Below are 23,009 nucleotides of genomic sequence, written 5' to 3'. Positions count from 1 at the left end.
CATTGCACATTTTGACAGGTTCATCAAAATTTTGATACTGTGTGTGTGAAGTGCTAGCTCTCTGCTCCTTCGTCAATCCCATAACAGAATTTATGTAAAGTATATAATTATATACATATTTTCATCGTGAAATAATTGATTTCAGTACAGATAATAATTAGTCTTAAGATATTATCTAAATAGTTTTAAAAGGAAAAAATTGCCCAATTTATTTTTCTTCAGGTTACACACGCCCTCCTCTGGATCAGTTGCATAATTGCTTGATTCTGGTGTCAAAAATGCACTGTTCCCTGACCAGACTGTGTCTACATGAAAAGCAGGTAGACTAGGATTAAAAGTTGTGAATTTGTAACTGAAAGTTTGCCACAATTTACTAAATATTAACCAGATAACAAAAACAAGATGGATTTCCCTCATTCTAAACAAATTGTTTGCACTGAATGACCATTTTTCAGATGTACAAAAATGTGAAAAATAACTCCATATGCTTTAATGCCTTTAAAATATGCTCCCTGGCTGTTTATCCAAAGGTATAATTTCAATTGTCATTCAAGAATGGTACATAAATATGCTTCAGCATTGCCAGATGGCAGTAAATGTGTCAAATTATTCGCTAGCTGCTGGAATGTGGAGCAGAACATAGCGTGATGGGTAACAGCTGATACAAATAGCTCACATTTTCTGCTTCACCAAATCCATGTACAGGATGGAAGCTCAAGCTTTCCTCTTGTGGCATCTCTTCATTAGGAGCTAAAAATGGGGCTAATGAAGTGGTATGCCTCTAAAAGACAGAGGCATGCCAAAAACCTCTACCTCAAAACACCCACTGAAAGTTTCCAGTTTCTTCTTGTGAAATGATTTAAGACCAGTGTAAAATCTTGGTTTCAAATACAAAGGATTACTACAACCCATATAAGAACAATTTATCTGTTATCAGAAGCCAGTGATATTTGTAATGCATCATGAGGACAAAAGGAAAACGTTTACCTTGTATATGATGGACTTGGCATTAAGGAAGAACAGCTCAATGGTGGCATTGTCCTTTAGGTAGGATATACTCTCAATGTAGAACCTGCAAACAGAAGAAAAATCCTCAATACAGCTGTAACTTCAAAGCCAAACTAAGCAGTGTTTGGAAATAATACAGATGTGCCAAAGAGAGTGCAATGATGAGAATGGCCAGAGGGGGGCACACCAATACCAAAGATTTACCACTGCTGGCCAAACATCTTTTCAGTCCTCTTTATGCCAAAATCTCCCTTTCACTCTGCTGCCTGGCAGTGATCCATTAGGAGTTTGTTAGGGTGTGCACATTCCACAATTTAAATATGCAGACACCTGTGCACACATACACACACAGACTCTGAATGTGCGCATCATGCACTTCGTGCAATTGTCTGCATCTGTGCATCATCAGCAGAGTGTAGCGATTACACACCCACATCCAGTACAAACACAAACACACACACTCACACACACACACACACAGTCAGTTACATACTGGAAAGAGAAGCACAGTAACCCACTTCTGGCAGAGCTGTGAGCAGGGAACTAACATAATAATGCCGTCTAAATTTAGCTCATGAATTCATGTGGAGCCAGAGGGGAGCTAAGACGGTGCACTGGGAGGCTACACATTGTTAGCCCCTCCTATGGAGACACACATCAAAAAGATTCTATATGCTCTCACATGTCTATTTACATGTTCTCTACTGAAATCCCTTATCTGCATACATTTGTAAACTCCTTCATATAAACATCCAAAAACACCAGCTTATGACTTTTTAAATATCTACAAGTGTGTATTAGTATGGTATATTAGTATTAGTATGGGTGTGTATAGGTATTGAGTAATAAGGACTGTGGACGGATCGATACTGGAGGATTTAAATCGTGTTACCCATTGAGCTGCAAGAGAGAATGAGAGGAGCCTTGTCAATATTCAGTGTGAACATTTAATTAAAGTCATGGTGTTGATGAGACATACACACACTGCCAGCACAGCAGCAAGCATGCAAAAAAAACACCCACTGAATCAGCAGAGAGAGAGAGAGAGCGAGAGAGAGAGAGAGAGAGAGAGGAGGGGGGGCATATCTGTCTAACATTTATTAGGAACACACACATCAAACAAATACCACAAGAGTATGCCAGAATTTGATGAGCATGCACCTGTGCAGGGACAAACACATATCCATGCATAAACACCCAGCAACTCTTATCCCGTGCTTTTGAAACAATATGGTGAGACTGATAATAGGTTCGAGCCTGACATTTAGGCTTTGTTGTTCAGCTGCAGAATCTGCAAATGCAAACATATGTAAAAATATGGGTGGGATGTGTTTGAGAAGGTACACATTTGGAGATATTAAGGTTAGAAAGTTCATAGTGCCACCACAACCTCAAATATCTATTAGTCTATATAAATACACAAACAGAGACCCTCACCCTGCACCCAGTTTAGCTCATTGCCACTGTAGACAAACACATCTGTTTCATACAGTTTGGTGATTGCTTTAAGAGGCAGGCAGTGATGTCAGTCACTGCTTATCAATACAATCAGTACATTTTGGCAACATCACTGTTATGTTGTGAAGTGATGCCATTGTTCACTAAATAAAATGCGCACTGGGACCATTTTCAGGCAACATGGCTTCGATACACAGCCGCCTCATTGTGTTATGACTTGAGGCATAAATGTCACCCTGGAAATGACGACTTAATGACATTGTTTACTAGATTTAGTGTGTCACACTACCAATACTCAGCTCTTCTGGTGTGATATGACATCACCAAAATATATTGTGTATGAGAGAACATGGGCGGTCACAAACAAAAGTTTGAGTTTCGCTGTCATGTTTTCTCTGAAGATACATGTGTGTGTGTGTTTGTGTGTGTGACAAAGTGTTTCAAGCAAAGACAAGATATGGAGTGCTGTATTTCTTTTATTGTTTACATATTTTCTTCTTTCATTTCTTCAATATCATATTCAGGAAAGGGCATGTGATCAAAAACATGCACACTTCACATAGTTGTCACATATGATTAAATTCCTGTGTGTGACTCAGGACTGTATTATATATGAGTGGGACCATTGTATGAGTGTAACAAAGGCCTAAAAAAGGAGTGAGGAATTTAAGCATTATTTCATAAACCTGTTATAGCAGGTCAAAGGGGAGCTTGCAATGAACTGAGAAGATGAATACAACATAAAAAAAGGCAGGGATAGCACTGAAATGTGTTTCCTGACGCAGTGAGTCATGTACCAGGATATCTTCTGAGCTGTTCAGTATTACATTTCAATAAGTAAACATTAGACAAATGAGTCAGTAGTGTCATACAGAAAAAGAGCTTTCTCTCCCTAAAGGAAAGCTTTTCGTTGTCTTTTTTTCCCCAAGTTTTCTGGCATTCTGTAGTCACCATGAGGCCATTTGCATGGGATTTGCATGCAGCGCATACTGACGAGGTTTAAGAGGCTCATGATTGGCTGTGAGACCCTGTGGCGAGAGTTAAACAGTGGGGTCAAAGCTATTTCATAACTAATCTTACTAATCTGTTCTTATTACCGCATGAATGCTCTGCATGTGCAGATACAAGCACATTCAGACACACTGAATCATTATTTCCCATTCAAACACCATTCAGACAGGGATACGTGTGTGTGTGTGGTCATTCCAAGGCGTTAAAAAAACACTCACCTGACACAGAAGTATAGGACAATGGGACCAGACTTCTTGGGGAATTCATGCTCTAATACTCTGCGGTCCAGCTGCAGCCAACTAAAATGGCCCCTGATAAGGCAGAACAACTTGTCAGTGTTATTATTCAGGGATGTCTGAATATCCAGTACAGATATACACAAGTTCATCACATGTCACTAAATGATTTTCCATTTAAGCCTCCTTGATTTTTTTTTTTTTTTTTTATAATTCATTTCTTTCTCCCTCTCTGATCCCCACTGGGAGAAAAACTGCAGCGACAGCTTGTCACCCTGGTAACCCTGCATGGTCTCCTGAGCAACTGAGCAACATCTCTGTCAAACTGTCTTCCTTCTCTCTCTTGTGTTTCATCACATACCCCCCCCCCCCCCCCCCCCCACATATCACCACACACAGCCTGTTTGTCCACTGAATAGTCAGAGCAGAGTCTCTCCAGGAACATGTAACAAATCTACACATCATAGATTTCTTGCTGGGGGGGGGGGCAAAACAGACTGCCTTGCTGGACTGACACTGTGCCACAGCCGTGGAAATGCCAGAGAGCAGGGTTCAGTCTTGTTTGATATTAAAGGATGCATACGACCAAATAAGTAAACATGAGGCGCAGAGGCCACTGCACTGTTTGCCTGTATGTAAATCACTGGCATGTCTGCATGACTACCATGCAATGGTGCTTTGTCTTTCTAGGTCACAAAACATGATACAAGTAATTTGAATGTCACTTTTGCATTTCAAGCACAGAGCTTGTAACAAGCTTTCTGGCAGACACAGTATCTTTACAATCCCAGAGCAAACCAACGATTGCCCGCATATAGCTTCAAACCCTCTTTGTGGGGAAGCATATTTATTTCAGCAGACTTACAAATGGTTTTGTTTGTATTTGAAAGAGAAAAAAAACAGTAAAATTAGTTAGGTTTTTTTTTTTGCCTTTTAAGTGGCTTTTCTTGCCTTAATAGGCATTAATTGCTTCCTCAGTATAAAATCCAACAGCTAATTTTTTAACACTAGCTATGAAACACAGTGGCAACAAAAACACTGAACACTATTAACTCCAAAGTATTGCAGTTTAATGAAGTACAGCTTTTTTTCTTATTCTTTTCTATTCCTTGCAATTAATCAGCGCCATTGATTTTAAAGAAACAAGAAGGTCCCTTGTTTTCCAAGACCAAAATAGCATGACCATGATCACATGCACTCAACTATTCTCTCTTATTGCTTACTGCAGCACAACAGACTGCACCTGAACTTTGATTCTTACTTTGTCTATCGTCCTCTTACATTATTTAAGACACACATTGCTTGACCAGTTCCACTGCAAGCAACTCTACATCTAGTGACAATCAGAACAGTTGGATGCATAACTGAGTCAAGCTATTATTCAATTTGATCTGGCCACTATATGTCCAATGCCTCAATGTTATGGACTGTGTGAGAAAGCATTCAAGACATTCTGCTCCTTCTAACTTTCTCAGTAGGAAGTCATCTCACATTCATATCTCTAAATTCACTGCACAGACATTGTCTTAGTGATTTTGTCAGAAGATGCTGCAGTTATAAAATAAGATTTTATTAGGGCCAAGCTGCTGTCTTTGACATGTTGACATGTCTTATTGGGCTGCTTTTTAGTCACAATTTCTAATGTAGTAAAACATATGACAAAAGAAATTGAAAATATGTGAATAAGAACAGATTTTTTTGTAAATCCAAATGTATTTATATGGACTGATGCCATACTGTTTTAACAAAAAGATGAGACTTTAGAGCTTGTGTTATGTGCCTAGAGCAGTCTTAGTCTTGTTGAGCAAATATATGCAGAGATGTTCAACCTCCCACCACATTATCCGAATGTGTTGGTCTAGTTTTGGTTTGACTAACGTGTATACATGTGTTACATAAGTTTGCTTTTAGTCTGACTAACAGAATAATTTTTCTTGTCATTAAAAAATGCCAGGTGTTATGGGTCTGCACTGAAAAGCCCAAACCAACAAGCACCATTTGCTGAAGAGATATCACTGGACTACTGATACACAACGTAAATTAGAGATTTTAGTTAAATTAATATTTACTTACGTTTCATCTGTGTATGCAATTCCAAAGTATTCTTTCTCCTTGAGGTTGAAGTGAGAGGCCACGAGGTCCAGCAAGTCCTTAGCCATCAGTTTGGGCTGCAGAGAGGCAGATACATTGTGCTTGTTTAGAAATTATTTTATTATCAGCTAAAACATGCCTTGTGTCAATGTAGAGATTTACCATTGAATAAATTAAATGGAAAATATACATGTGGTAAAGCTTAATGCAAATGTATTTAATGCAACTATCTTTTTGATTTACTGCAATGACTAAGCATTCCTAAAAAAAAAAAAAAAAAAACAGAAAAGAGCAAAGGAGCAAGAGAGGGGAGATAAGTGAGAGAAAGAGAGAGAGAGCTCAAGAAAGATGGATGAGTTTGTGGATGTTGCTGACAGTGCAGGTGCCCAGCCCTTCCCTTCCCTTCCTCCACTCTCCTTTCTGACCCACACCTTCCCTGCAGCGTCATGGCTCCGGGCTGAATCAGTGTATTCCAGACAGGGCTGCAGCTAGCACAACAACTTCCCAAGCTAACAAATGCAGTGGAATATTGCCCAAGCAGTATGTGATGAGCCCATTCATTCATCACAACACCCAGAGAAGACAGCTCATCTTAAAGCTGAGCAAAGGCCAGGGATTGCTGCCATATGCAGCTGGTGTGTCACATCCTGAGCGACAGTACGCCCTACAGTGAGGTTAACCATGGGTGTGTCTTGCTGCCTACAATTACACACACAAACATCTGCATGCACAAATGCACACCCAAAGCCCACAGATATCATGCACCCGGTTCACTGTGTACTGAAGGAACACAAACATTGTAGTTTATGTGAAAGATGCACACACAGATGAATATGGTATGCCTCAAAGCGCACACTCTTTGCAATCTCTTCATACTGTCCTGTACTATCTACTCACTGCAAAGTTAAGCTCAGTGTCAAAAGCTACTAAGAGCTATTTAGAGACAAAAAGGTGATATCATATAGAGCACACACACACTTGTGCATCCTAACTGACCTAGATCCCATATAAGTACTATGCATGCAGTCACACTAGTACACACAGAAAGGCTCTCGACTGATGAGAAATGAAGGTGAGTGCTTGAGGTGTAGTCAACATGTAGGTTGACTGGACCTGAAACTTGCAGGTAAAAAGAAAAATGACAGAAACTGGATGCTGGTGCTGTATGAAAATTTTCTCTTGTCCCTTTGGTGAGACTTTAACACAAAACGTTTTCATGGAGGGAAAATAGACTTCCACACAGCAGCATAAAGCAATGCTGATATTACAATAAAAGTACATTTTGAAATGCATATTTACATCTGTTTCACTTACTGAAGAGTAAATGGAATAATGAATCGGTACTTGACTGCATGCAGATTATCATAGGAAGTGCTGACTGCTGTGTTTAAGTCCTGATCTGTGTGACTCAACAGAAATTTGTGCTCCTGTACGCAGCTGGATTGGCACTGTTATGACTCCAAGAATAGGAGAACTTGAACTTACAGCAGTCCCTTTGAAGCACACAGCACACTGCAGATGTGAAAATTTAGGTCTTAAAAAGAGGCTATCTTTATGGTATTAGCAGTAATTCATGTTTTGGTTTAGTCTAAGAAACATACAGTAGTGGTCTCTCATTACCACATAACAGTCAGCTGCCATGGCAACAATAGCAATTAAACAAAATTAACGCCACCACAAGTTAGCAAGCAATGAGGAGGGGGACAGAGCCGCATGGCCATATGGAGTAAACAGTTGGAAATATGATATGAAGAAGAAATAAGCTCCTGCTACATGTTAAACATCAGAAGTACATGGCTGAAGATGAAAAATAACACAGAAGGGCTCCTGTAAGGTCTCACTAAACTTCCTTTCTATCCATGCAGGCTATAGAATCCAACAGGCAGCATTGAGCAAAATGACTGAGTTCAGTTTCCTTTTAAAGTGATGATCCCCACCCTTCTACAAGCATGCACAAAAGCCTATTTGTGAGATTGCTTATACCAGATGTGCAATAATGTTTTGTACGATGATACATTGAATGACAGGCAACATACCAAGCGATAATACACACAATGACAGAGGCACAAATGCCTACAGACAGCAAGCCGACACATTGGACAAACACATACACTTAGAAACCATCTATTAGACAGTACAGCTCTCTGCTAGCTTAGACAGCATTACTCCTAATAGACATTTAGCCTGTGCCTCCTCAGCAGCACAGGTAATTAACAGTGTAAGAATTACAGGGGAGTGTGTGTGAGAAGCAGACACACTAAAGCTTACCCACAGACAAGTGAGAAACACATCAGTAGCTTACGTGGCCCAGTCTCTGCTAAACAGGCCCATGATGCCTTCAAAATGGCTAACATTTATGACAGGCTAACCTACTTATCACTGACAGTCCACAAAGTCCAACGTTGTGCACAGATAAGTATTTCAGCCACATATCCAGCATTAATTAAAATGTGGTCAGTTTGTGAGTCGTTCCTCTAGCACATGCTTCCCTGTCAATGGTGCATTGCTCCCTAAACAAACCATGGAGGATGTGCAATGAAAGGAATGAGGAAGGGGATAAGGTAGTGTGGTGAGGTGAATGACACCTCTGAGACCAAGAAGTCCGTTACAAACGTGTGATGCAACCTATCTGAACCTCACTGGCTGTTACAAAAGTGGGACAGCAGGTTTGACCATGCAGCTGCAACGTTATCAGTGAGGACTTCAGCTGCATCTAAATATTTCAAATACGCAACTGCTAACTTAGCTTACGCGTTCTAATATGAACACCCATCAAGAAATCCCTTTTTTTTGGCAAGTGAATCCAGAACTTACTTTAGTGAATAACACTGTAATTCTCTATGGTCCTACTAAAAACTCAGTGACCTACAGAACATCCGGCCAACAGAGAGAAGCAGAAAAAGAGAGACTCAGTGTTATCCTGATTTATGTGACAATTTCTTGTTAATAACATCCACATTTCTGGGCTTTTTCCCATCCATTCTCTTTTGCTAGTACTATTAAACTGCTAAAATCTCATTCTTTGTATTTTATTGAGTAAACCCATTTTAATTATTCATGGTGATGTGCTGTACCTGCATAAACAATATGTTTGTATTAAATTAATAGCTTTCTTTTTTATATCCACTTTTAATTGCTCAGAGAATACAGACTGGGAAGATTGATGAATGAGATATGAAGATGCTGAAGTTGCATTGCAGTGACAGAGCAAGGGAAAAGCAGGTAAACGCAAGCAAATAAATGAGAAAAAATGACATGCAGCGTGACGAGTGGAAAGTCTGAAAAACAGACAGTAAGTGGGAAAGCAGCAGAAACAAGTACCAATTTGAGAGAGAGGATCAGTTCTGGCAGAGTAATCAAATCAGAGTCAGCAGACCTATCCTTGGCTCTCCCCTCCATTTTCTCCTCTCTGTCCCCATCCCTTTAGTGTCATCTCCTGTCTCTCCATTCCTGAGCACTCATCTCGCTTCTCTGTCTTCCTTTCAACATCTTGAGTTTCTGCGTCAGTCTTTCTCCTGTTCCAGGGCAATTACTTTCCTTTGTCTTTCTATCGTTCAACAGAAATTGAGTAATGGCTTGACCAAAGAGAGCTAAGGAAGTTTAAGAGGAGTGGAGGGAGCTTCTAATGAATAAGTTTCAGTCCAGGCAAACTGTAATACAGTAAGAGGGACGTTGTTAACGATGAAGGTAAAGTACATGTAACCAGGTTTTACCCTGTTTATAGATCAGAGAGTAGAGTAGACCTGTTCTGAACAGAACAGCAAGCATAGGTTAGGAGGTTCATGTAGGAAGTAGAGGAGCAAGGGAGGACTAAAAGCTAAAAGTACTGACATTTCAGGGGAGGTAAAGACCCCTTGTTTAGAATCTATTACAGGTGAACTCTATATATAAGAACACAAAGCTGTGGCAGGGGCATCAAATCCGTGTTTTCCAGCACATCTGTGTGCATTCTTATGTGTGTAGAGAGATCAGGTGAGCATCAAGAAAGTGCAGCATCACCTACTGCTGACCAAATTTCCCTTTGTCAGCAATAACCAAGTCCCTTGAGGGAGAAGACGTTGCTTCTCTCTTGCGTCAAGGAAATGAGAATCTGTAAAGTCAGAGGGTAGAAAGAAAAGAAAGAGCTAAAGGGCAGGAGGAGGAGATGCTCACCTGGACAAGAAGCTCCAGCTTCCTGTCATCCAGGAGATGGACTTGACACCGCCTCCCCTCTGTCATCTGAAAAACAAGAGAAAACACAAAGAATGCACTTAAGATTCTTGTCAGGTTGACAGGTATAACATGTCATAACAAGATTACATAAGACAGAAAATGTTTTTTTCTTAAAAGAAAATGGCCCAAAACTCCAACAAACTCACATGTGGTCTATAATAAACAGAAACCATCCCTTCATCAATTAGTACAGTATTCTGATACTAATTTGGAGTTTGCCTGTCTGTGTAGTAGTTCAGTGAAGTCTTAATAGGTTTATCTGAGCTACACACAATGGGCCAACAGAGACGTCGTCCTGCTCTCTGTCTCTTTTGGACATTTTTAACATTCCTCCTTGAGCAGGAAATCCATTGTCCATCAGTACATTGGAAACCAGGAAGCCAAACTACCAGCTGACAATGTACACTGTAGTCCTCTGCGTTGCTGATGCAAGGTTTGCCAAACAGAGCAGCAAAAACAACACACACACACAAAATGAGTGTGCCAAGATTAGGTGTAAACAGTGAAGCAGGTGCAATGATGAAAGAGTCAATGTCAGACTAAGTTACATCTGCAAATCTTCAAGAAAATTTACTACTTTAAAACAAAACATATACAAGACTAAAGCAAAAGTGATTGTCTAAAAAGATATGAGCAAACTATGCTTGTTTCGTTGATGTGAAGAGCAGGGTCGTGTCTGCTTTTCATCTATATCCTGCTGGTTTTTAACACATGTGGAGTTTCTCTCCAATTTAACAGGAAGTGGGGACCCTGAGGAGCACAAACACCCTCTGGCTCCTCCTACACTTCCCTCACATGTGGGAGATGGGGAGTCTGGGGGTGGAGGATAGTGCATGAGGTAAAAGATGTTGGCGAAGAAGAAAGAAAAGATGAGAAATCCTAAATGTCAAATAAGCAATAATGACTCCCTACAAGGTAGAAATTTTATAAACATAAAACACAAGCAGAACTGGTTTGTAAGTCTACACCACGAAGCTACCTGAGCCGGCAGCAGTTTAATAAAGGTGTGTCCACAACACGGTTAAGAGCCAACCAACACAGCCACTTTTTTATAACTTTCTCACCATTTATTCCAGCTTACATCGGGGTGGCAGGGTGGATGTGAGATTTAGCAAAGAGATGAAGATACCAGGAAAATAAGAGGGGAAGAACTGACATAGGTATGCCTCAACACTCATCCCTGTGTGAACTCCTGCACTATCATGTGTGGCTTCAGTTGTGTGGCCTCCCACTCGCTACTGGTCTCCTGTGGTTTAGGCGTTTAGATAGAGTGCACCTGTGCACACAACCAGTGACATTTACACCCTTACAGATTTACTTTTCCCAATGCTGCCTTTTATTCTAATCTCCTGTCTTAAATTTCCAAATCAATGTTTATATCATACACAGTAATATTAGTTACTACCACCAAGTAGTGGGTTTAGGAGTACACACATTACTCACCATGAAGCAACATAACTGCAAATTAAGCTGCTGCAAATATGATTTTGAACATAAAGGGTTATTTTTGGAAAAGATGACAAATCTCTGAACCTGCACTAAACATCTTGTCTAGAGAGTTCTTTAAACTGCAATGCAGACACACACATACACACCTCTATGTACACTCACTTTCAATCAATTTCCAGCACCTGGGAATACTGCAAACCTTAGTGTCAAGGTAACAAATTACTGCCCTGAGGTATAAATTAGGGAGTCCAATCTGCCCTGAAAGAGATGCTTTTTTGGTTTTAGCCGTGAAATTCACTTTGGGATCTTGGGCACATGCTACTCTGTGACTATCCATCATGATCCAAATTTAATAAAGTCTCTTTAAATAGATTGCTGTAGTTAAACAAGTAAATTATAAATAATTTGACTTAATTCAATGCCTTTTCACCGTAAAACAAATATGGGCTTGAAAACACTGAATATATGCAGTGTCTTGGCACTACTCATACTAAAATATGTAGTACATATTGGTTACATTAAAGTGAAGTGTTGCAGAGAAAATCAGAAGCTTAAACATGTAATAAAACTTACATTACTGTATAATTATCTGTGATTCAAGCTGTGTTATAATCATAAATCTAACCCATTACTTATCAGGTTGATTAACATAGTTCCCCAGGTCTGGATCTTCGGCAACAAACAGTGAGATTAAGAGAGAGAGAGGGGAAGAGAGAAAAAGAGTGTAACCCTGAAACACAGTGTAAAGCAGCCATATTCGAAGTGTTTCATTATTTCGCTGGAGCATGGACCTAAATTCCAGACAGTTACCACCGATGCTCGGTCCTTATCTGAGAAAACAGGATCATTAATGTTACATGGTACCTTGCAAACAAACGACGTTCCCACAGAGACACCGGCACCAAAAAGGAAGAGGAAAAAAAACCCAGAATATTAATCCCAAAAAGAGACGAGTCGCGTTCCTGCCACAAAATCATCAAAAAACACCCGTTTTCCTGGCCGGCCTAAGAGCAGGGGTACATCAGCATCCATGTTTGTGACCATTAGTTAACGTTAGTTACAAGCGGCGCAGCTGACTGTATATTCAGCGTGTCCTGATAAAAAAAAAAAAAACACAGCAGCGCTGCTGTCTCATATCTTCGCCATTCCAGCTAAAAATAACTAGACGCTAATTTACGGCGACCGCTGAGCGTCTTTACGGGCTAGTTTCTCTCTCATCCCTCCTTCAGATAAACCAGAGAGCCTCCTCACGCTGCTAGTCCCGGTCGACCAACCCTCCCTGCTCGCTACCCGGCGCCGTGCACCAACAGCGAGAGAACGTGAGGTTTGCACGAGACTGTACCAACGGTCAGCAAGCGAGGGGGGCTACCGGAAGGCACGACTGATGGATGAACATTTTCCAGTTTAAAATAATAATAAAAATGTTGGCGAGCTATGTTTTTAGATGTCACCGGAGTTGCTTCAAAACCACGGGAATAATGGAGGCAAGATGTGGGGGCGGGGAGAGGAGGAGACGAGGGGGAATTTTCTGCAGCGGCTCACAGCCATGAGAAACTGCAGACCTCTCTCCGTCTGTGGGTGTGTGTGCTTACACCCAAACAGACATCTGAGTGTGCAAGACACACAGTCTGATAAATAAAGAGCACTGGTCCCAGTCTGCCTATTTTATAAAATGCTCTTCTTTTGGAGATGCAATGTTTTTCTCCAAACCTCAAATGACTCAGCTCTGCCAGATTTTCATATCCCTGGGTTATTTACATTGCGCAGATTTCAGGGTTTTAGTCTGCATCCTTGTTAGGGAGTCCTTCAGTTTGTTGGTTCCTGTCCACACACAAACAAATGTCTCCTTGCTCTCAGGTTTGCTTTTCTTGAATGAACTCAAGTCTGTAGTCCACTGCAGCCGTTGGACTATTTTGTATATGACCTAAATTGGGCACTTGTGTTCACCTTACCCAGCTGGAACAGCAGCCGTTGAAACCACAAGCTGTTAACATAACAGAATCAGTCTGGTTTACTGTACCATAAATAGATACCAATATGTAGGGAGACATGCCCTACACATGAGTATATAAGCTACCATCTGCCAATAAAGTATCTGAATGACTCAGCTAATCCTTTTTTCCATAAATATAAAATCCCTGTGTTATGAAAACAGTGAGGCCATATGTAATGCATGTAGCTTCTAGGATACTTGTGTATTTGTTTGACTTTTCAAACAACTGACTGAGTCAAATGCAGCTGTGGCATGTCTGAAATATGAACTTAATCTTCATCAGAAATACTCTTCAGATATTAAGCAATATCATGTGGTTACATTTAATGTTCTTGGCTTGAACAGTTTTATTGCCACCATAGAGTATGCTGCAATCCCAAAATTCAGCTTTGGTTGCTAAATGTAGACGGTCACATGAGAAATAAGGAGTTGTATCCTTTCCCTGCCTGCTGAATTTCTGTTTCTGGATATTTTTGGCCTGTTCCAGACACCGGAAACTGGCCTGTCCAACTTAAACATCTCCAGATGACTCTTTCTTTGACTTTAATATACACACCCGTCCCTCGTTTTCATTCTCCAGTTAAATACATATCTCCCTTTATTGGTTGCTTCCTCAGTTTGCTATCACAAGAACCCTGTTGTGCGAAATCAGGAGAGAAATAAAGAATGGAGCAGTGCAGGCAGTGGGGAAATAGGGTAACGCTGGCCTTGACAGAGCAAGAGAGAGAGAAAAAAATGCAGAGGCAAGATCCTGAATGCTTAAACTACTTGAGTTTATGAATTATTGTTCCTGTTTGAAATGGATATGAGTGGTGAGACTGACTGAGAGGAGACAGAATCACAACCTGAGACAGACAGGAAAAGGAAGGAAGGAAGGAAACAAGGCTGGAAGGAACAATGAAAAGCACTTTTGATTTAGTGTACCACACTGTCCAACATTTATGCCCCTTATCTTCCCATATGCTCACCTTTCTATAACCTACAAAGGGTCTTGCCAAAAAGCACAAGATGAGAACCACTTACAGGTATGAGTTATGAGGCTCCTGACTGATCTTTGTTATGGAGCCTCTGGCCTTTTATTCTGGACTGGACTGTGGTTGGAATGAGGTGCCTATCTGGTGTATTTCACAGGATTATTAGGTCTATGGTGGAAGAATTTGAATGAGTGAGGTAGGATAAACAATGACTGGGCATCAGAGTCGAGTTTTAGGATCAGGCAGGGGAACGGGGTTGATGGTCGGGGCTGGGAAAGGTAACCAATATTTGTAGAGCATGATATAAACACAGCTGAACGGTTAATTGAAGCAAGATGGAGAATCTTTTTAACCCTGACCGTGGGACGCTGTGGTAGGCAGCTAAGACTGACATACAGGGTCTCGCTCTCTGTTTTGCTGTCTACTATTGTCTGCAATTTCCCCATTTTTATGAAGACTAAATAAACAGGCTTTTAAACATGTCACGCTGATAACAAGCATCATCTGACTGAAGCAGCCCCATGATGATTAATGATGCTGAGATCATTATATCTGAATCGGCCTTATGGTTTTTCTGCAGTTTAACCAACATATGGTGCAGATTAAATTACAACACAAGATTCATAAAAACACTCAAAAAGCTACAGTTTCAGCACAGTTCAGTATTGAAAACCTGTTGGAAAAATAATAGCTGGGCCAAATCCCGTCTTATACTTCTGGTGGTGGCAGAGTGAGATGGAGCAGGGAGGGTCAGGGAAAGGCAGCCAGGAATGTCTAGAGAAACGACTGACCGGGACAGATCTGTTTTGTTTGTTCAAGTGTGTAAATGTGCACGAGTGCGTGTGGATGTCTTTTGCGTGTGTCTGTGAGCCCCACCCTCCCTGCCCGTGAGTGACTTTGGGACTGAAATGTGGTTCCAGTTAGGGCGTTTTTAAAATCAGAAACATACTGGCACTTCAAACAAACTGAAGATATTTCTGTAGCCAGCTCTGCTTTGTTCTCAATTTACTACAAAGCTCCAGTCCCAGACGCTCACCCACCCCAAACCCCTTCCTCAAATAAGAAAAGAAAGAAAATGAAATTCCCTTTATTTTTACATAGATTCAACATTTTGACTCAAGTTGGCAGATGGAGACACATATGAATTTTAAAATATTACATAGGTGCTTTTACTGGGAACCGTCTGCTGTAAGGTGTTTCAGTAGGCACTGTGATGCCGTCAAGAGTTGTGCTTTAGAGAGGACTTTCTGTGATCTAAACTTTTGCTGTCCTGAATCCACACAAATCCATCTCTGCCTTCAGATCTTCAAGCTTAGCTTCATTACAGTTTGCTTCAAGAGTTTCTTTGTTTCCAATAAACTATAAAGTTACATGAAGACACTTAAAATGCAAAGTGTGAGCCTCTGGTTTCTGCTTATAAGACTATAAAAAGACTTAAGATGACACTAGACATCACAGCATCATTTTGATGTATTGTCACACATACCTTGTAGTCATAATATTAAAAGCTTCACCTTGTTATTCTCTTCATTCTTTGCTATATTTTCTAATCCTAACATAACCAAATGTTGCTTCAAACCCATGCATAGCTGTATGATTCCTGCAACAGTGAGATAAAAAGGGTGTTATCCTTTGCTATAAATCAAATACTTTACTAAGCTGACAATTAGTCCATGCATGCAAAAGTCAGCTAATGGACACTCTTGTACAAACACTGCTTTCAGATCCACATCATCTCACTGTTTGCCTCCATTGTTCTCTTCCCTTTCTTTTGCTTTCTCCATCCATCTTATTTCGACTGTACCTTCTGTAGTGTTCACTGATGTAGAGAGGCGAAGTGGCTGAAAAAAGAACTGGGTCACACAGATGCACACGTGTACATGGACACTCATAGGAGGCCCTGAGTTATATTTGAAAGAGAAAAATCTCAAGCAAATGTCTCCGGAGATAACATCCAAGCCTATAAAAGCCTTTCTACAGCATAATGTGATGATACAGTGCCACAGTGTGTCCATTTCAGTGCAAATCACCTCTTTTGGTTGGTGTGCATGCAAACCATCTTCTTGCACATTTTCATCATTTGAATGTCTTAGCACATGACAGATTTTTTTTTTAAATGAGGATAAGCTGCACTGAAATTAGTCAAAAGGGTTTGCCCCATTTCACCACCATACAGTTCACCATCCCCTCCTTGCCTGTGGCTCCCCTTGTCCTCAGATTAATTATATTCTGGTCATCTTTGCCCCTTCACTAATGCTCACGCAGCATTCCTTAAATTCCTTCACAAAACGAGCTCTTAGTTAATAAGGTAACTCTGTGAGAATATCTTTGTGTGTGAGTCATGCGTCTGTGTTTTTGAGGAAATAGATCTGAGCTGTTTCAGTAACTAATTAGCTTCTAAGAAAGGGCAGAGAAAAAAAGTGAAGTGGTAAAGAGGGGCAGACAGATCTAATAGGAGGAGAAGAGTGTTTCAAGACAAAAAAAAGACATAAGTGATGTCATGTCTTCAGGACTTTTATCTCAATGAAACATAGTCTTGCTGATAATGGGGGCTGATCTACCAGGATGTGGACTGGCAGTGTGAGTCATTCACAGGGGATGGATCTTTTACCCCTTACACCTCCTCTCTTCATCTATAATTCACACAGTGAGAAATCACTGTAGACCCGAGTGACCCCGTGTTCACTGATACTGCTGGCGATGCATGCAGAGCAACTGTGACGTAGAACAGGGTACTTGGTTCGGCCCTGCTAACAGCAGCCGGACATAAATATGTGCTGCCTCTATGTCTTGAAGGTCGAAAACTCCCTGAACTCTGTTAAATGATGATTATTCCTCCTTGACGTCTCTTTCTCTCTTGCCTCTTCTGCCTTTCATTTGCTATCTCATAAACAAATAAACAACAAACATGGGCATTCTCACACTTATACACACTCACACTGGGACACACAACTTGTGGCCGAAATTCAAGGGCACTTTGTGCTGCAGAGTGGTTGAACTCCACTGGCCTCTATCCCCTGTCCTGTTACTGGATGGAATACCAAACGCTCTAATCAGTCAGCTTGCTGAATATTAAACAGTGCTGTCTGTAAACTCCTATGCTAGTGTGTGTGTGTCACAGTTCTAATGTATTCTGCTAGGCTATTAAACATGTACCCTGAGACCAGAGCAGCAGGGGAGAGGAGGTGAAAAACATCCTAATCCTCTTTCTTCTTCGCTGATTTTGCCATTGTTTATGAGTGTGTGTGGGATTGAGTGTGTGTTTTCCAGGTTAATTAGTCAGACAGGTAAAGGCCAGCATTCCTCACAGTTCTGGCTTTACAAAACCTCAGCAAACTTACATCTATATAATTACTCAGGATTTCAAACCATTTACGTTTTAGGCTGAGTGGTATGGAAGTCTCCTACACTGTTAGGTACACACACACAGCTACACACATTAACACATGCATGAATGTCTGACCAGGCTCACTGCCTTGCGCTTACCCCCTTAAGGTGCAAACAAATGTTGTCATGGCAACTTTCCAGGAGATTTAGCCATCTTCTTAATGCACACTGTGGCAAAAGTGAAGGGCATTTTGAGGAAAAAGTACAGTCCCACAATGCTAAGAAACAATATGAAACAAAGGTATGAGAAGAAATGTAGAGAAGGCTTCCCACACTAAGTGATTCAATCCAGCTGATGACAGCATCAAAATCCCCAAATAACAAAGTCAGGAGAATCCTTTCCTCTAAAAAGTCAACATGCACTTGAAATTCATTGCAACTACTCCACCTCCACCTTACCTACCTCAACTCTCCCTCAGGCTATACTGGCTCAGTTGACGTAACAGGATTTGTGTGCATCAGTATAGTCACCGGTATACTGAGAGGAAAACAAAAATACTTCAGAAGTGAAGCAAGGAGGTGAGGAACTCACTGGGGGGAGTAAGACAAGCAGGACAAAATGAGGGAATAAAATGGAGAAGAAGCAGGCACACAAATAGAGGCAAGATAAAGAATAATTTGAAAAAAGAAAAGCAGCAATTGAGATATATGAGGTGACAAGGTAACACAAAACAGCTTGTGACAATTCATCATCTACCTCCACGATCTGGTTTGAGGTAATGACAAACAATAGAATAGAAAAGAGCTATTACACCCCCATGAGCTCTTGCCTGCACCCTGTCTGGTCTGCTTCCACGGTGCTCTGCAGCCAGGATTTATCAATCTATAGCCACAGTTCATTGTGGCTGTGCTCCATTGCTGCATGCTTGATTCCTTTGAGCCAGGGTAATGAAAAATGACCCAGCTCATCTGCAGGGAGAGCCTTTTGGCAGCTGTGTGTGTGTTCTCTGTGTGAGTGTGGGCGCAATTCCTCTTGTCCAAAGGGAATCCCGTCACTGTAGACGTATTGAATGTCTTTCATTAGGCCATTTGGCCTCAAGGAGAGCCAGAACCTGAAGGTAGGACGTGGAAAGCTTTTGCTTGATAAATAAAAACATATGATCAACCACACAGTTGCGATGAAGATCAGAAGTGGTTTAATTTTTTAGGTAAAGTGGTGGAATTTTTAGACTAAAGATTACAGTACTTTATATCTTTCATCTTTCAGCACCTTAATAATCTAAAGAATTATTACCAATATGACTTAAATTGAATGGTATACCGAATGACTATGCTTCCCAAAAAAATCATAAACTAATGCTTCAACTTCGAATCTAACAAAGCTCAAGGTTAGCTTATTTTCCTATGCTGAATTATTCTAACTTATAATGTATTTTTTTCAAAATATCTTGGCTTAAGTAAATTATTGTACTTTCTTACTTAACCTTAAAAAGTTAATTCGCAAACGTAACTCTAAGCGACTGATCGGTAAACACATGTAGATTCACTGAATATCCATACAAATAATGGATCTGAAAGTCCTTTGGTGGGATTTCCTCAGATATTTACCAGATTCCCATAGTAATCCTCTAGGATTACCATTCTATACTGAGCCCCTAACCTCTGAACTAAAAATATTATAAGCTCTTATTTCCCTAACACTAATGCCACAGTTAAACCTATCACTTCACTCAATAGTGGAGGACCACCTCCACAAACCTATATCATGCCTGCTTTAGCCATGATTCAGACACACTTAGAGGATTTAAAGGGATGCCGGCCAGATTTATCAAGTATGCTGCTCAACTTTGGCCCAAAATACATGAACTGGATTTGTGAACCATGTTAATGTCCAACTAGACTTTAACACAGCATGGTGAGCATGTGAGTGTGTGAGCATGTAAATGACTAATTAATCAAACAATCTTCCATCCTTTTAAGTAGTGTGACACATTGCCACATTACTTAACAGATTCAGTTTAGGATAGATAAGAAGCTTTAAGTATACACAGCTTTTATCATAACATCACATATGTACATAGAGGAGAGATGTGCCATTAATATTTAACATGCAACAAGGCTGAAAATCGCCAGACTACTCATGAAACACATTTGTATCAACCAAAATATGGAAGACAGATTCAACTTTGATCATGATTTATGATCTAGGGTAGAGAGACAAAATTAGAATTTCTGTTTCCTCTGGTTTTTCTTAACAGTATGGCCAACAAGCCTTGCACTCTTCTCCTTCACACACACTCACAATTACACTCACACTGAACATTTGATAAACCTGGGAATGGAGCACTGAAAATGTTTTCCAGACAAACTATGCAAATAAGCCCATATCTCTAGGGAGACGCAGTAAATGGCTTCATCCACCAACACAAGCTACGGGGTGGTGTTTGTGTGTGTGCCTGTACAGGAATATCAAACACAAACACGCCTCAAGATAGTTGCCAACGAATTAGAAAAGTAGAAAAAAACAAAACAAAACAAAACAAATACTGGAAAAAAATTTGGAAAATGCCTGCTCTAGCCTTTCCCCCCTCCTTCCAACAAAGTTCTCACTGCTGGTCCTGGGAAAAGATTTCCACACATTCAGATTATGACTTTGGCAGTGAGAATAAAGATTGTTGGCAGACAGCAGTAATTATTACAATTCTTCAGTAGGAAGTCACAAGTTCAGCTTCATCCTCTATCCAATAGTTACTTGGATGGGAAACAGGGAAAATGGGAGGTTGGGAATTAGCAATGAAATGCAGGTTTTCCATTTTGGATGTTTGCCTGCCTGTCATCAGGTTATTTATTGGCATTTATTTTAGTGGAATAAGAGAACAAAGGGATGATAAACTGAACATTAGGGGCCAAAAGGCAGAATAAAAAGAAGTGAATACAATCATGTCCGGATTCAGGGGAGCTGTTGACAATGACTCTAATTTAATGAAATCCACCTGTTTGAAAATGCCTCGGTTTGACTGAGCGCCCACAGCTTACATGCTTATAAACAAAATAAGTATTTGAACAGATACAAATAAGCTGAATCTGCGACAGAAGGCTTGTGTATCTTGGATGTTTTGTATTTGTGTGTCTTTGGTTTGTATAATAATTCCACTCATCAGTTGGATAAGGAATATGATCTATGACAGAGCTTTCCTGTAGAGAAACAGGACCAGATGAGTTAAGTTAAAATCAACTGGCCTGGTTTTCAATCCTACACATGATACAGACGAGCGTACAAGTGAGGTATAATGAATATGTTTGACAAAAGGACATGATGTGTGATTTTAAACGTGTATAAAACATTTCAGTTTCTTTGGCCTCTAGGAGAACCAGCTTCCTGTCCGCTCCTGTTATTACCAAGTGCTGTGAAAGAAAATAAACCAAGCATAACTGGGGTGTTTACTTTTTGAAGACTGAAAAGATCTGCAGTGATTATGAACACACAAGGGTTCGCTTTGCAAGTCACTTCAAATTCTGAAGAACAAAATGATTTCATGTTGTGAGTTGCATTAAAGAGTGAGATGCAGGTAAATATGATTCTTGCGAGTCTGGGGAACCCCGACCACCTGTGCTTGTTCCAGTCCTAACACTTGCAGGATATCCTGCCTTTGGAGTGGGATGGAATGGGGGAGGTAAGAAGGGGAAAATACAATGCACGCTGCTAAAATCAATAGAAAAGGAAAGCAACATGAGAAATGACAAACAATTACCAAGAGACACTGCATAATGCAGCACAGAAGAGCACAGCCTTCACACGCCTGCTGATACTAACCCTGTTTAAAGGGTCAAACCACATGAGGAAAACGTGTGACTGGAGGCTGTTGAGTCAATATTACTCATCCTGATGTGTAAAAGTGTGAACACACGGCTGCATTGTCTCACAAGGGCAGTAAGTGCATATCTATGTGAGCGAACAACATTTCACAAACACTGCAGTCTGCTGGTTAGTGTAGCACAGCAGCTTCACCACACAGGGTGCTGCTTCACACAACATTCAACTCGCTGCAAGTGTAAAATCATCACCCTGACCAACAGTAGGGGTGCAGAGTAATGTAGGCGAGTAACATGAGAGAGACTACTGGACTGCTGGTGATGACTATATTTGTCAAGGAGAGTGAAAAAATTATTTTAAGGAGAACATTAAGAAAGAATGAGAAAGTGAAGAAAGTGAAAAAAGACTGACAAAATGTTAAGACACAGTCAAGTCCTCTGCTTTTTTAACAGTCTTGGTCTCTCTCCACTGTGTGTATGTTATACTTATGTGAGGCTGCATTTCTCATTAGCTTGAATGGAGAAAGCTGGGCAGGGAAGCAGTGCACTGGGCCAGGGATATCCCCATCCTGCAGTCTGACTCTGCCTTTGCTACTCCCTCCACTATTAACTGCTCCCCCTTGGGCCATACCACTTCATCTGACCAGGGGTAGACATTGTTTGCAGCTCATCAAAACACATGGTCCAGAGGATGTTTGAGAAAGTATTCAAGGAGCACCAGCTGAAAGTTGTTTTAGTGTGGCCTCCGTGTGTGTCTCTAACGCAGGAGGGGGTGCTAAGGATTGTCTCAATTTCCTCTGATTGTGTTGCCCTCCCTCAGGATGCTTAAACTTAGAGCTACATAAAACCACATTTAAAGAAAAAAGTTAGAATAACAACAGCTTATTCCTCTCTTGAGAGTAAAAAGACAGGAAAACACAGATGGAGTGTGTGTTTACCTTTGTGTGCATGCATGTGTGTAGTGATATTGTGTGATGAAGTTTGGTCATCTAGCAACAGGCCCAGTGAATGTCTCTCAAAGAGCCTCTTAGGTTTGTCCTGGTGATGCCAGCTGCATACAGGGCAGGTCAAACGCCTGGGGAATACTAATGGCTCCATGAAAGCCCAGAGTACTGATTCAGACATGCTGAAGTGAATACTGATCATCCATTTTGCTGAATCACTGCTACACACACACACAAGGCACAAAAGATTCTGTCACCTCCAGTACCACCTTTACAACAATGCAAACCATACAAGCTTTTTGAGTAATTAAAGCATAAAGACAGATTTAGTGCATCCAAAGTTTTCAGGGAGTTAAAGGCAACAGAAACAGAATGACCAGTGTGCAACTTCTGTAACAGCTTAGTTACCAACTCCTTAATAGTGAGCTTAGCAACACAGCTTCCTGTTTTCTCTGTCCTAATCCAACCAACAAAAACTCTTTTCACATTGGCT

The 23,009-nt window shown here is 40.6% G+C and overlaps 1 protein-coding gene across 9 annotated transcripts in view; it reads right to left on the bottom strand.

Annotated features, from left to right (window-relative positions):
• Window positions 1-23,009, bottom strand: part of frmd4a (FERM domain containing 4A) — a 92,951-nt gene that overhangs the window by 21,137 nt on the left and 48,805 nt on the right. For 8 of the 9 annotated variants that reach the window (XM_041996903.1, XM_041996904.1, XM_041996901.1 and 5 more), the window contains exons 2-5: window positions 9,957-10,022; window positions 5,787-5,881; window positions 3,696-3,788; window positions 988-1,072 (exon numbers count right to left, since the gene is read on the bottom strand). In XM_041996903.1, the coding sequence (XP_041852837.1) occupies window positions 988-1,072; window positions 3,696-3,788; window positions 5,787-5,881; window positions 9,957-10,022 (339 nt within the window). Of the gene's footprint in view, window positions 1-987; window positions 1,073-3,695; window positions 3,789-5,786; window positions 5,882-9,956; window positions 10,023-12,329; window positions 12,888-23,009 lie in introns of those variants that run through there. The other variant, XM_041996905.1, reaches the window with a different exon arrangement.

Source organism: Melanotaenia boesemani, chromosome 10, assembly GCF_017639745.1.
Source record: "Melanotaenia boesemani isolate fMelBoe1 chromosome 10, fMelBoe1.pri, whole genome shotgun sequence".
Lineage (NCBI taxonomy): Eukaryota > Metazoa > Chordata > Actinopteri > Atheriniformes > Melanotaeniidae > Melanotaenia > Melanotaenia boesemani.
Note: the sequence above shows the minus strand (reverse complement) of the source record. Positions and strands in the feature narration are given on the sequence as shown.